At 31.8% G+C, this 15854-nt stretch overlaps 1 protein-coding gene across 1 annotated transcript in view; it reads right to left on the reverse strand.

Annotated features, from left to right (window-relative positions):
- Positions 1-936: 936 nt before the first annotated feature.
- The window catches only part of GlyT (Glycine transporter), a 135996-nt gene continuing 121078 nt past the window's right edge, over positions 937-15854 (reverse strand). The window contains exons 12-13 of the mRNA XM_083124458.1: positions 14591-14801; positions 937-1207 (exon numbers count right to left, since the gene is read on the reverse strand). Coding sequence (XP_082980584.1) covers positions 14634-14801 — 168 coding nt within the window. The 3' untranslated portion in view covers positions 937-1207; positions 14591-14633. The remainder of the gene's footprint in view (positions 1208-14590; positions 14802-15854) is intronic.

Below are 15854 nucleotides of genomic sequence, written 5' to 3' on the forward strand. Positions count from 1 at the left end.
TCCTGCTTGTTTCTATGCTTCATTGGTTCTCAAGAAATATGTAATTCAAAATACCATTGTAATTGAAAATGCCCATAAATCAGATATTGTTTTCTTTTGCTAAGAATATCTTGTGGACCAATACCCTGAAAATGGGATCAAAACCTACCTGATTTGACATGAAATGTATAGTACAAGTACAGCTTTTTCTAAATGTGGCTAAATGTATATGCATGAATTTCAAAATACTTATTGAAATTTTGGTAATAACAGCTTTACATTATATTCATTCACAAAAATACAAACCGATCACTCATTAGGAATCACTCTTTTTTACGTGCAGGTATTGGTCAATATATACAATAATATTCTTAAAAATATAATATATATGTATGTATATAATTTATAATAGAGTGAATTCCTTTCAAGATGTTTTCATAGCCTCAATCATTCTCTCCAAATATGTTAATGTAACAAAATATGTCAACAATAATTGACATGCATGTTCATGACTTTTACAGGCACTATAATCATACCATATCCTTCTCAAATGAATTCAAACAATTTGTACAGTATTGTCCTTTATCTTCGATTACATCACTATATTTATGCAGCATTGTAAATCCTAACATACAAAATATTTCAAAAGAAACGAAAGATGTAACATAAAAACATTTGAACACTTCATTCACTAGTCTTGCAAGTCATAATTTTAAAATATTAATACTTAAGACTTTTGACACTATGTTTCTATTTTAATATTAATATTGTGCTGATATAATACTGGTACTATTTTTAGTTGATTCCTCAGAGGGAACAATCTCTAAACCGGTTTTCATTAATTAATATTTACATCACTAGTGAACATTGTAGTTCAATATGGAGTTAATTTCTGTATTTGAACCAAATACCAGCTGGTTCAAATTATTTTTTTCCTACTCAGAGCCGTCTGGCGCCCGTTAAAAGCAACGTATCTGGTGAAATATGGTATAGAGGCTATGTTGGCCAAGGAGAAGCAAATGCAGATGAAAAAAATGTTCAAATTTCCGCCACTAGGTGTAAATTTGGGTCTGAAGCCTGATGTTTAGAAGGCACTGCCTTCATGTATGTTGGTTGACAAGTGAAAGACCGGCTTCATACTAACTTTGGCGATGATCGTATCAGATCCAGAAGTTTTCTAAATGTTTGGTCATCCTGTTCTCCGGACGTCAATCTGTGTGGTTTCTGCCTGTGGGGATTAATGAAAGATCGTGTTTATCAGGGACGTGTACAGACTCTGCCACGGCTGAAAGTCAGCATATCACGACATGTCCCTGCCATTCCTCGGAACATACTTCGTGTGACCATTGATCACGCCAACACTGCCAAAGTATCAGTCACGCTGATGGAGCGCATATGGAATACTACTGTATTAACTTCAACTGAAAATAAAATTTCCCACGTCCGACTTGTGGTTTTCATTATTTCAGTGCATGGTCGATTGATTTAAGTCGGGTTGATTTCAATTGCGATCTAAATCAAGATTTAAATCAGATGATTTTTCTTTAAATCACTTATTTAAATCAATTTAAATAAATAATTTATAGAATAATGTACAGTGGGATCCATGAGTATTACCGTGCAAATTGTCCATCACCATGTTCCTGCACTTTATTTGACCCAATAAGAGCTTCAAGAATTAAAAGAAAACTCAAAACAAGCTGTTGACAACTTCTGCACCTTATACATAAAAATCCATCGGTTAAGAACACATAGGATGTAAGAGAAAAATTAATGAAAATAGTCATGGACAATTTGCACGGTAATACTCATGGATCCCACTGTACATAACGATTTTGTAGATATCAGAATCACTTTTGGTGAAAGTTCATTAATCTCGTAATCATTTAATGGTGTTTACTAAGCGTTAGGAAAGAAAGGAAAGGAAACTCATGGGGTGAAGCTTATGCGAAAGGAAATGTAATAAGTAAACTGTAAACACATTAAAATTTCTCTTCATTTAAAATTCACAAATATAGCAAATAAATAGCAAATATTTTGTGTAGAAAAATATACAAAATACTAATCTCGTTAAACCGTAAATAGTGTCATTATATTTGCACTGTAAATAAACATGGCAGCTGATATTTTGCAAACTATCATTAAAAAAATGGAAAATTCAGCTACAAAGACTGTAAAAATATTTTAACCTACAATTATAGAGTACATCCAGAATGTTTCATTTTCACTGGAAGAAAAGTTACTGAAATTATTGTAGTTTCATTAACACACTCGACAAACATTTAGATAAAAGTCATATATACAGTATCAGAAACAGAAAAATGTATATTTACATATAATTTTTATTTGCTTTAATCAAACTGCTCAAATATTTTACAGGACCGTTTACTAGAAATAGCTTTTCTATAAGAAAACATATATCTATATGTATGGTGCCAAAAACCATAGAAGAAATTTTAAGCGTGTTTTCTTTTTAAAAATTAAAAATCGATTCAAATAAAAAAATATCAAAAATGTTTTTTTTTTAAATAGAAATCATGATTTTTATCCACCCTGTTTCAGCGTCTTATTTCCACCTGGTGGCGAAACATTTTTGTGGGCATTTGTTTTCCCATGGTTAGCATTGCCTCTATGCCATATTTCACCATAATACGTCGCTTCGAACGATCTCCAGAGGGCTTTGAGGGGAACTTTAATTCTTGCCACCAGGTATGAACAACTGCGAAACATATAAACATAAGAACACCGCGTATTTGATTATGCTAAAGAATCAGATTTAACACATTAGAGAAATATCTAATTGAATCACTATGATATTTTAAACACCTTTTGGAACGTAAGGTATAGTGTTCTGAACAACAATTACTACTACTATTCATTCATGAGCTATGGTACATCTTATGCACATATGGTTTAACAATATTGTGAACGTAATCTTAAGTGCACAGTTCAGTACTTTATTCTAGGAAGTGTCTAACGATGCTTTCTAACCTTCTGTTTCTTCCCACACTTCAGGAATGTATGCTTTTGAATCTTACATTGAATAGTCAAAGCATCAAAATATCACAAGTACAATGAGCTCTAGGGCAACAATGATATGAGTTATACACGTTAAAGCTAGAGTAAATATTAACATAAAAATATCGATATTTCTTGATACGGAAAGGATCTGCTTTCCCATTTCAAAATATCATCTCCACTGTTTATAACATTCTACATCTATACGATAAAAATAACACTTTGCCGATAATTATATACATTACATTTGCATTCAAAGAAACTAGAGGAATGAGCAATGTTTATGATTATGGTTGTAAAGTTTTCATGTAATTTGTTATTCATATAAAGCTTCATTTTGGCTTACATTTACAGTTGCATCTTACAATTTAAAAATAACAAATTGCACCAGATATTTTCTTCAAACTACAATATAAACACAACCACTTGACAACATATTGTGGCTATCCAGAAGGTACACAAAGTACATCGAATAACAAATAATACATATATTTTACAATTTTATTTTCGATCAAAATAAAAATCTTGCTATGATATTTTATTAAATTTTAATTTTTCTTGCACGAAATTGATATCCTCTTTGCATTTTTTCATGAATATATGAGTGATGGATTTGGATTATGCCGCAGTATAAGGTGGACATTTCTTAGGTCAGGTACAATGAGAGTTTCTTGGTCTTAAAAAACAGGGAAGAGTCAACACAAATAAGCTGGAATGCGCTACTAAGCATTCAGTAAAATATAAAAACACAATTGTAAATTTTAAGTCAATAAGATGAGATATTTTAATGACAAATTTATGTTAGAATAATGAATTCAGTAAGATTCAATACTCAGCAGAAATTGCAAAATTTGTTTATAAAAACGTATGCATATTCGTATTCATGTGACATTTGTAAAGTGACTAAACATCTTCTGAAAAAGCCTGACATGTGATTCTATGAACGCACTATCGAAATATCAAAATCCAAGATAGATATAAAAGAAATGAGTATAGAGAAAAATTAGGAGAATTATCCAGATAACTATGTGAAGACATGTAATTTCTAAACTGTAATACTTGACAATTGATGGAAATACACGAAGATTGACAACTTTTGAACGAGAAAAGCATGTCCTACTAATACTAAAAGGATATTATAATCGTATATTATGGTATTTGAGTTTTATCAGACAAAGCTTATTTTGATGTTGTAGCATATTATATACATATTCTGCAAACAAAGAACTGAGGGTTACTTATTCAGTACATTTTTCAAGAAGTTCAAGTTGGCAGTGTATTCTGATATATCTTGTATAAATTTAAAGTTATTTATTATTCATCATACATTTTGCAAGTCTACGTAAATAGATAAATAAAGATATATTCCAGAATATTATAACATTTTGATCAGTAATATACAATTTAGTTACTCGATCTACTGGCAGTTGCATTCTGGGTTGCCAATCAATGAACACACAGTCCGTATTAGTAGGAAAAATTAACATCATTTTCTGCAATATTTCTTCACGATAAAGGTAATTCTATATAATAATTCATCAGATAAAACGTTTCGATTTAGAAATGAAGTAGTATAATTTATTATATGTGGAAGATGAGAATTGAATTTTATTACATGTGTATTTTATATTACGTTTAATTCAAAATTTTATTGTAAACTTTGCCAATTGTACTTTTCTTGCATCTGAATCACGAAGCAGAACCCAATTCATGAAAAAATTCACATTCTGATACTTAAGCATAGCAATTAACATAATGTATTAATACAGGATATATTATAATAAAGTATAAACACGTTGCATTAGTGTAAGTCAATGAAACTTCAGAGAGCATTACATAGTAGTTGTACTTACCAAAATAGTACATACCACTCAATAAACAATGAGACATAGTAATTCAATTGAAATTATCAAGGAATTATGGAAACTTTTAACTTGAATTTATGACAGGAGACATTCCCTACATTTTTCATGTGAAACGTTTAAAATTAAAATAACAGTATTCACTGTAATGGCTAGGAACAAATTTTATACAAATTGATAGCTTTCTTCATTTTTCTTTTTCAAAAATATCTTGTATAAATCCATAAGTTTTCAAAATTCTTAGAAAAATTTAACTGTATATTAAATATATGCTTATAACTCTGTCACTGACTGAGTATACCTTGAGTTTTTTTGTTTTTTTTTTTGCTTGTTACCTGTTGTAATACATTATGAGCTCAAGTTAGTTTATACATTAACTTTTAATATATCGCTTCGTACACTGTATAACTTATTAGCAAAATTCAGTAATTATTAACAAACACACACACACACACACACTAATATGTGCTGTAACTGTAGATAACCGTGCTGCATCAGAGTCCCACAAGTATATCAAAGGCCCAGGCTCTATCGACCAACATTCACAGGACAATTCCATTGTGATGGGTGTGACATTCAGACAAATTTACATTCATTTTTAAATTATTTTCTTAGCATCTTCAAATATGTAACTCTATCAATTCATATGATTTCATTTTTTTGATGAAAGTTATTTAATTTCAGAATATACCTCTCCATCTCAATTTTCAGCTACAGAAAATACATGATTTGTAATTGTGACGGGTGTGGCACTTCTGAGACATGACTTTAGGAACTTCCTCAGTCTTTCAGAAAACTGTGAAATATAAGGGTTTACTGAAACAATTTGATTTATTTTCACAATGCAAACTTTACTCGACATTTAGATGCTTTTAGTTTCTAAGAATATAACTACATACTTTTTATAAATATTTTTTGCCTGTGACGGGTGTGACAAACTTTGTGACTGGTGTGTCACCATGCATATTATTTACTTTATAGGATTACGGAATAATGCAAAGGCTATGAAAATTATCATAAATAGATTCTTCAAACTAAGGTTTGTTTCAGAAATGAAGTAGGATACACAGTTAGTTAGTTTACACAGTTTATATTATTCCTAGTTTGTTTGGTAATTGGATGGTATTGGGTTGAAGATAAATGGCGATCGGGTGGTTTTGTGGTTTACGTCCTGCGATGGAAGATGTTTCATGACTTGGGGAAAGCATAAAATGGAAGAATATATTATATATCATATATTATCCTAGATGATTATGATATATTAATATAACAGACAAACTATTGATTACATACGTCTCCCTCTTCCCTTCTTCTAAAAGAACGCAGTTTGCATTTGATAACTCTATGTATTTGTTGAAATATGTTGTAAAAGCTATTTGACGTTTTGCATCAAAGATGGAATTTTATCTTTTGTACAGATGTATTCACTCTGAAGAGGCAGGCATTATCTTGATATGATTTACAGTCTTTTTTTGTAATTCAATGTTTGTTGTATACACTGGCCACTAGTTCAAGAAAAACAGTTTCAAACATGACTCTTTGCATAAAGGGCAAAATGTGTTTTGGAAGCCTTGGGACGAAATTGGGCTTTAGTGCCATTGTCCTCTCTCAGCTCAAGTTTGTTGGTTTCATACAGCGACATCCTTTGTGTTTATTTGTGTGTGTGTGTGTGTGTGTGTGTGTGTGTGTGTTGTAGAACTCTTTTTATTTTCACGAGTTCATTTTGTACAAGGTAACAAATCACTTTACACTGTGTATATTCATTTTTCAATAGCAATTTCCAATATTTTGCACCCCTCCAAAGATAATAGGTTACATAGGAGAAATACTGATATTAATATATCATCAATCCACTACCCTGTTGCCCTATGAAAAATGTTACTGAGTTAAACGTGAAGTAACAAGAACTATCTTAACGATGGAATAATAATTTTAAGGAGCTTTCGATCCTAATATTAATAACACATTGAATAAGCGTTGGTTATCTTCGTAAAACTATTATATTATAACAGAATGTTGTACTGCTTCAACTGCCTTAGTGAAACAAAATATAATGTATCTTAATTATATATAATTACACTATTTAAATTTTTAACAAAATATTGCATTTATTAAAATTAAGTATACTTTCAGGCATGAAAAATGCAAGAAACAAAAGTGACTAGATGGTAATATATTTCTTTAAATATTAAAAATTATTTTAATTTTACAACAGTCTTACTTGGTTTAGATAAGGATATCACACAGCCAAAGAGGCCAAAGTAATACATAAAGAGCACCCTGTCTTATTACAATACCTTATGTCTACATCAAAACTACCACAAAACATACTTGCTCAAGGACACACATCACATACACGTTGCAAATAAGAAAATGGTACGTGTGACATTGGACTTCCAGAACATATTCACTAACAAGGGAACATAGAGTAAGTACACTATGAAGACGAGAACAGTTTCTCTCTTAAATATATTGATACTGAAATTGGGCAGAATTACATTGTTTCTTCTATGAAAGCATTCGATTTAACAAGTATAAATTAAAACCTGTGAGCTCAAAGTATTTTACTAGTTAAATATAAATATTAGTAACGCCCACTTTGAGTGTACTGTATAAGAGATCAATGTAGGAAGATACTTGATAACAGATATAAACGAAATCAGAAATAGTTAATGTCCTTTAAAATGTACGACACATAGCGAATATATATATATATATACATGTTATAGGCCAACTACTGATGTGCAATGGTTGGTTTGAAACCTGAAATACTGTGTGCTGACACAAAAGTCAACAAACTATTGCTTCATTTGAAATATTGCTAATTTTTCAAAAGGCATCTAGTAAAGTAAAGTGCATTAAAATGGAAGAAAATATATTAGGTTCCCGTCAGTGTCATCTATGAGTATTCTAACATATATCCGCAATTTCTATGTACAACAAAAATTTATATTATAATAGTAATTGGATGGAGTAACAAAGAAGATAGTTGCAGTACATTGGATATTTCTTACAACATACGTAAGCTGATAAAAGATACATAAATTGTAATTAATATAACTTTATAACTAAAGTTTGATTGAACATGTAATGTGAAGTTTAAAATTTACAATTGAAGTGTTAATCTAGAGTCCAATTTCATTCATTTCATTTAAAAATCCATGTTGGTGTACACATGAATTTAGATATAAACTGAAATATTCAGAATTTAATATGTAGCAAAAAAATGCAAGAGCAAAATTGTAAGGTTTATGTATGCCATGTGAAGAAGTACTTACAAGTAATATATGCGTTGTATATAATATTCCAGAGAAATATAAACTCTTTTAAATATTAATGTTGAAGAAAAACTATAGAAGTGAAATATGATTGGTAATTCAGAGATCAACACAAGAACATACAAAATAAGAATTTGAAAACGATATAGATCCAGAGTATTCCTGACATATGTAAGCTCAATTTATATTCAGCTTTGAATTAAAGAAAGTATATTTTTTCTTCTTACTAAAATATTCAAGAATATTCGAAATCTGATAAGCATAGAGGAATAATATTGATGTACTTTGAAGATTCGCTGATAACTTATATCACTTCTCATCTACAAGATATTTATTTTCTTTTTATTTATCTTAAACAATCATAACAAACAGGTAGAATTAATTTATACAGCAATACGAATGGATGCAAATAAACAAGGTGCATGTCGATAAGACGTTTTACACATTTTAAACATAATATTGACTAATAACTTGTATCCAATGTAACTATTAATTTTTTAAAGAAAATGTGAAATGAAATATTTAAAATTGTAGTATTTGTACCATTGGAAAGAAAAATTGTTGTAATATGATTTGGAATTTCCACAAGTAGTAAAACAAAAGTACTACTAAAAATACAGATATGATTGAACGAGAAGTAACATGTTCTTTTCTTGGCATTTGTTATCATTACACAATTTACTAGTGCTAAACAACGCTACGCCATGTCTACATATATTTTAGTAAAATCTATTTCAGTGATTATTGATGAACAACGATAAACTCGTTTTTGAATAGTATAGCGAGTGAAGCGATAAAACAAGGTATCTTCGTGAAAAAAATATTTATCATATTTATTTCCTTATTTCCCTTATTATCCTCAGGGTGATAGGCGTATGTAACTTCCCTTTTGAGCTTTCTACAACTTATCAACAGAAATAAGGAACTCTATGTACGCAGATAGTGGCTTCCATTATATACCAAAAATAATTCACTTTTAAAATTTCATGAATTAGAGCTAATTATGGAACGTCTGACAATAATTTATTTTTTGTGGAAATTTTTAGGCAAATTTGAACACGACATTTTGTCCTACATCTTATTATTTGTTTATTGTAATTTTTATCATTTTAAAATTTAGATTATAAATGGATGTGTGTAGATATAATTCTTAAATGTTGAATTATTATTTGTATAATGTTCATTACGTCTCATATATTTCAATAAGTAAAAGTCTTATTAATGCATTTATTGTTTCCGTTTCTACTATATTCTACTAATATGCAATGGTTTTATAATTACAGTGTTTATCTCTTGTAAAAGAATGGGAAAAATTGCATATTTTTACTACTACCTATGAAGCCTCAGTGCTGCTAACTTTTTGAATGTCGATTTACAAAATTTGTTTTTATACTTTCTTGTATTTTACGAACATAACGCATCTTAATGGACATTAATATCTTTTAAAACGTAGGAAAAACATATTGAAAACTAAATTATAAACGCAAGGAATTGTAATTATTTGTAAGTGGAAGGTTGTTCGACAATTCTTTTATTTCCTATTCTCTTATTTGTATATTTCCTTTGCTAATCGATATTTTCATGTGCGTCTTATCATCAGTTTCCATCTTAAACGAAAGGAATTGTAATTACTTGAAAGTTCCTTGTTTAGAATTCTTCTCTAGATTTCTCTACCTGATTATCATTAGATTCACATATTTTTCCTATACACATTTAGCACATTTTTCTTACTGCAATTAAAAAGGATGTGTTTCCAATATTTCTTTTTATTGCACGTTTGACAATTTTCAAAAATTCATCACATTAAAATTGTGAATAATGTGACTTCCTGTTGTGAAAGATGCCATTTCGGTAGGATAGATTTTATTTAAGACTGGAACCGTATTTAAATGAGCGAAACAAAATCAGTGAATGAAGGATATTAAAAAATAAAGTGGAATAGATACAATACGTTCAAAATGTTTAAAAATATTATACTTTAAAAAAAACTGCAAGCTTTTTTTTTTACATTTTTGTATATATTACGTTTGAGAATTGTTTTATGAAGAAATCGGAATATCAATTCCGTTTTTGTACACTTCTAAGTGAGTGCTAAATTGTGTTATATTTTCTGATATCACAGAGAAACGACTATTGCACTGAATACACACGACTATTACATTTTATTCAACCTCTTTATGTTGTTGTAACAAAACATTTTTAGACAAAAACTCTGTATATAATTAATATGATTTTTATTTGTGTTCCTCCCTGATGGCTTAGTGGTAAAACCGCTGCTTTCTGAGCAAGAGGTCCCAGGCTCTATCCTCAGGAGATGTACACTGCACAGCTTTTCGTATCCCCCTTTAAACTCCAGGCTTAGTTCCTATTATCCTATGTGAGCATGAAATGTGACTAAAATTCATTCTAATATTTAGTTTTCATATTGTTTGCTGGATGAGTATAACATACATATATATATATATATATATATAACCTTCAAATAGAGGCACTGTATTATGTCAAAATTCAATTTGTATTTCTTTTGACACAAAAAGAGTGCTGTCCTATGTATTGGACATTAGCTCCTCTGTGTCGGTAGGAAGGTTGTAAGTTTTTAACGTTATCCTGTCCACTGCTTCTGGTATGGGGAAGGTAATAGTTTTGCCCTTGCTATGCTTCTTCCTGACTAGTAGTCTCAGTGCAGTAATCAGAATATCTCTCTCTTCTAGGCGTGAAAGTTTCAAGTTGTGTTCGAAGTTTCTATATATTAGGTACGGATCCGAGGGATGGGATGAGTGTTTTGCTGAGGGTGATGGAGGTTCCGAGTCAGTATCGAGATCGGTGTCATATAAGTCAAGTGTGTCTTCTGCAGTGAGTTCAATTTTCTTGAATGTGAGAGGGGTGTAAGATGATGTGTCAGATGTAGGTGTTCGTGTCAGAGAGGGTTTTATTACCTCAATTGGGGCAGAAGGAGTTGGAAAAGGGTCGTTGAGAATGCAATGGGTAGTGGATTTTATATTCTCCCATAGGTTGGACGGTTCAGCAGAAAGGTCGAGAAGGGTTGGGGAATTGAAGTATGTGCTATTATTGTGCTACATGAAGGGGGGAGCTTCTGGGTTTAGCGTGGAAGAGTTTACTAAATTGATTGCTTTTTTTAGTCGGTATGCTGCCGCTCTTTTCGCGTTTCTTTTTCTTCTACTTGGTGGATTTCTTTTCCGTTTTGTTTTAGGGGTGTTCTCCATAGTCTGTCTTGTCCACTAGTCTTTGCCACATGAGGGTGTATGTTGGGCAGTCTTTGTTGTCATTACTATTGCATGTTTTGTTCCTGTTTTTACATGGAATGCATGTTTTCGGTTGGATTTTTTTATCACAGTTTTGGCGTTCATGATTCTCATTCCCACAATGGGTGCACAAGGGTTTGTTTTTGCAGTATTTTGCTACGTGGCCCAGATCTCCACACTTCAGGCAACGTGCAACCACGATATAATCTTTGATAAAAAGATATAGGAACGGTAAATATACATTTTCTGTGCGAAGAAAGATTTTTCTAATTTTACTTGTGGTTTGTACCACTAGATGTACTGTGTTCCTGTTACGGGGTCCTGTTTTAAATCTCACATTGAAATCATTTGTGTATTCTTCATATGGAGTTGATTCTTGGAGATTAAGGCTGTAAAATTCTGTGTAAAATTCCTCTAGGTCATTATTAGCCGGAACGTCATATATGATCAGAAGTGGATCCTTTTTTCGAGGGTTTTCTACTTGGATGTTATGTTTAGGAAGATCTTGATTATTAATTAATTTCTCGGCTACTTCTCTGGAAGCTGTTTCCACTATCACCATTGGATTTGAGGTTCTTATGTTTTTGGTTTTGATATTTTCCCTCGCTGGATTTACTGTGGTGGTCAAAATTTCCTGTATCTTCTTAGCACTCATTTTCCTATTTTTGTCGGACATAAAGACAGCGTGCTTTACGGTAGATGTGGCTTTCTGTATTTGTTGTTGTTTGTCGGTTTTTTTTGTTGATACAACCAGGGAGTATAATACGTCTTCTCTAGGGGTTGCAGATTGGACATGGTGATTTCTTTCTTGAAGGATTTTATTTACGGCGTTGAGTGATTTGTTCTCCGTCACTGTTTCTTCATGTACTTGTTCTAATTTGCTCAACAGTTCTAAGAGGATGGATTTACTTTCTTCTGATATGTTTTTATCTTTAGCGACGAGGGTAGTAATTTCTAATACCAGTTTTCTGTGCATCTCTAGCTTGATAGTCTGAGAAACGGGAACACTGTCTATTGAAGATACGCCAGTCGTATTGGAGTTTGATGTCTGAACGTTGGTGTCTGGTGTCTGGGAGGAAGGGGTGGCTGAGGGGCTGAAGGGGTTCGTATGTACAGTTGTGCAATATTTTTAAACGGAAGATTGGATGCAAATAATAATTTGCTATCTGAAAGATTCACTACATTGAAAAAATTATTTCAAAAGCCATTGAAAATTACCGAAAACCATTATCAAATCGTACTTTACTGTTTCTTTGGCGTGTAGTAACTCATACTATTAAGGCTCATTGTTGTTTCTCACTATATGGATATGCAATTCTATTGTTATTCATTTCTCGTTAACTGTATGTGGCATATCTAATATGAGAGCTTATGAATACTACGTAGTTTAAAAGTATAACTAACTTCGTAGTACTATATTATTTCAATATATTTTGCGTCGACAAAAAACATTTAGTAAGTATTAACATAAGTACTTTTCTTAACATTTCGACTATTTCTTTAGACAAATCAAACAAATTTTGCCCAATTTAAGTTATCTTCCTATTTTGAGCTCTATATACATTCATTCTCTTCATCGTACGGCACTTTCTACTCTTGTTCTTGTCTAAGTTATACATATTTTATAATGTTCAATAACTTGAAATACTAAAAAACTAAATCTATTTCTTGTAATTGAAGTTCTTACATCACATTTTTTCCCATTTTTACTAAAGTACAGAATCTAGACTGACATACAGACATCTACAATACATTACAGTACTAAAAAAATAACATTTATCTACGAAGAGTTTGGCTGTTTGAAAAAATCGTCATTTGTTCAGTAACATATCACTTTACATAACCATCAACAACTTCGCATAAAATACAATTCAGTACCTACACTTTCAGAAAATATAATGTATATTCCTCTGTAATTTTTTTCATACGTTGCCAATACATATACGCATGTTCACGCCACTTTTATCATAATTACACGAAATGTTTGTTACTGGAAATGTGAATCGTTCAGTTAAGAGTACAGTATGTTACACTATTCGAACAGTTTACTTGCTATTTCAGCAAAACTGGATTACATAAATTCCTTTCATTATTTCTTCCTGATAGCATATTGAGCATATCTGGACGGTAGACCTCAAGTTCTACATCAAAATATAGCCAATCGTTTTTCTGAAAGGGCACTCTGGAATACAAGTTTGTATTACAGACTAATGTCAATAAAATTGTAAACTCTAAGCATATTGCTGCACACGTCGCACAGATTTGAAGCCATACCTGAACCATTGAATTTCCTCTGATGATAAATTACAATGATTTAATACTGATATTTGACTACACAGCCTAAGGGCACCAGGTGTTTTTACTGTAATTAACGATCTGGCAATCAAAACTCCCTGGTCGTGAGCTTGTGACCGTCTTATTGAGTTATAAAGCATTTAATTTCGCAACACTCTTTGTCATTTCGAGATATGCAAGTGCGTATTACATCTCTGAGGAACCCTAAGAATCCCCTGAGTTTCTTGAAGCAAAACCTGTACGTATCTTAAAGTGTATTGTACAGAGCGTTCCAAAAGTCTCCGCACTCAAACTTTGAGAATTTTATGTTTATAATGTTTATATGTCAACGTAATGAATACATACATTGGTTAACGAGCATCTTGAAATACACAAAAAAATCTGTAAACGAAATGTTAGTAATAATGTAATCTCTGAGGTCAAAAACACACTGACGAGACGGCAATCCACTTTCCTCGAATTTAAATACACAAAAAGAATATTGAAACGAATTTTAAACAATCATACTCTGTGCTTTTACCTGGCGCAAGATCATTGGGAAATAGACTTCTCCATTTCTCCACACATATTTCACATGACTTAAACTCAAAACATGCTTCTAACAAAGCTATTCGCTGCGCTCATTGTTGACAAACTCTGATTGTAAGTCTCACACCGAGGATTGTAACAGCGGCACTGCTTTAAACATAATATAAACTTATTCTTCAACGTCATACCAATCACTATTGCCAGGCTTGCCAACTCATCCAGATGAATGTCTTATTAGCGTGTTTGAAAAGTACGAGCGCGGAGACGTTTTGAACGCTTTGTATTAGTACATAAATATTACACCAGACAAAAATTATTTACTTGTTCAATTACCTTTGGCCTAAACCCTCTCTCAATTAATACCTACTTTTCCCGTATCTTGTGGGTTCGCTGGCGGTGTCGGCCCACTCTCAGAGGGTGTTGTCTTCCAGGGACTCCGAATCGGCGTGAGTTTCCTGGATCACGGGGAGGCCGTTCATGAGGACGATCGTGTTCCTGATGCTGTCGTAAGTTGGTAGAGCGCTTCGTTTCATGACAGGCCCCCACTCGGGAGTAGGCTGCAGGAGGGTTTGTATTCTCTGGAAATATAGATTGTGTTTCACAATGTGCGCCTTAAAAAATGGAAAAATGTATGGAAAAATCTTAGTCCCAACCAACGATTGTCCAAATGGAGTGGTACCTCATCCGTCTTACACCCCTGACTTAGCCCCTTGTCATTTCTACTTGTTTGGGCTTATGAAGGACAACCAACGAGGTTTCATATCAAACAACTTGAAAGAGGATAAATCAGCTGCAAAGTTATGGATACTAAAGTAACCTGAAGAATTTTATCAAACTTGGTTAAAAACTTAGGTTCGACATTGCTGAACAGTGTGTACAGGACATTTCAGGCTACAAACAGTATAAGTTTTGTTTTGATCTGCTCATTATAAAGTTCTGGTAGCTGAGAAGGCATTACTTTTTATTATCCTAAGTATTTCATTATGGTAATACTATTATAAGAATGCATGTATTTTGGAAAGCGAGATTTAAATCGGGTGTTGTTTTTTTCTCAAATCATTGATTGAAATCACCCTAAAGAAATAATTTATAGAATAATGTTCATAAGTAATTTGTAGATATCAGAATAACTCTTCATCAAGGTACATCTCGTAATCATTCAATGGTGTTTATTAGGCTCTTAGATATTCAACAAACATTTTAAAATAAAAAGCGTAGGAACAAAATATATGTACTGATGGGGTGAGGCTATATAAACACACTTAAATTTCTCTTTATTTAGAATTAAATAATTTTTATAGGCAAAATTAGGAAATATTTTGTGCAGAATAATATACAAAATACTAATCATGTTAAACCGTAAATACTATCATTCATTAAACTGTAAATAAACACAGCAGGTAATATTTTGCAAAATCTCATTTAAAAATTTGCCAAAATTCACCTACAAAGACTGTAAGAAATATTTTAATTTACAATTATACAGGGTGTCTCATAAGTAATACCGCAAACTGACACAGGTGAAAGCACACGATAATAGAAGCAAAAAGGCTTAGTAAACATGGGTCTGCAAACTAACCGTTTTCGAGATAATCGCGAATGTGTGATTACAAGCCGCCACTGACTTCATT

The sequence above is a fragment of the Lepisma saccharinum genome, chromosome 6 (genome assembly GCF_977018435.1).
Source record: "Lepisma saccharinum chromosome 6, izLepSacc3.1, whole genome shotgun sequence".
In the NCBI taxonomy this organism is placed as follows: Eukaryota; Metazoa; Arthropoda; class Insecta; order Zygentoma; family Lepismatidae; genus Lepisma; species Lepisma saccharinum.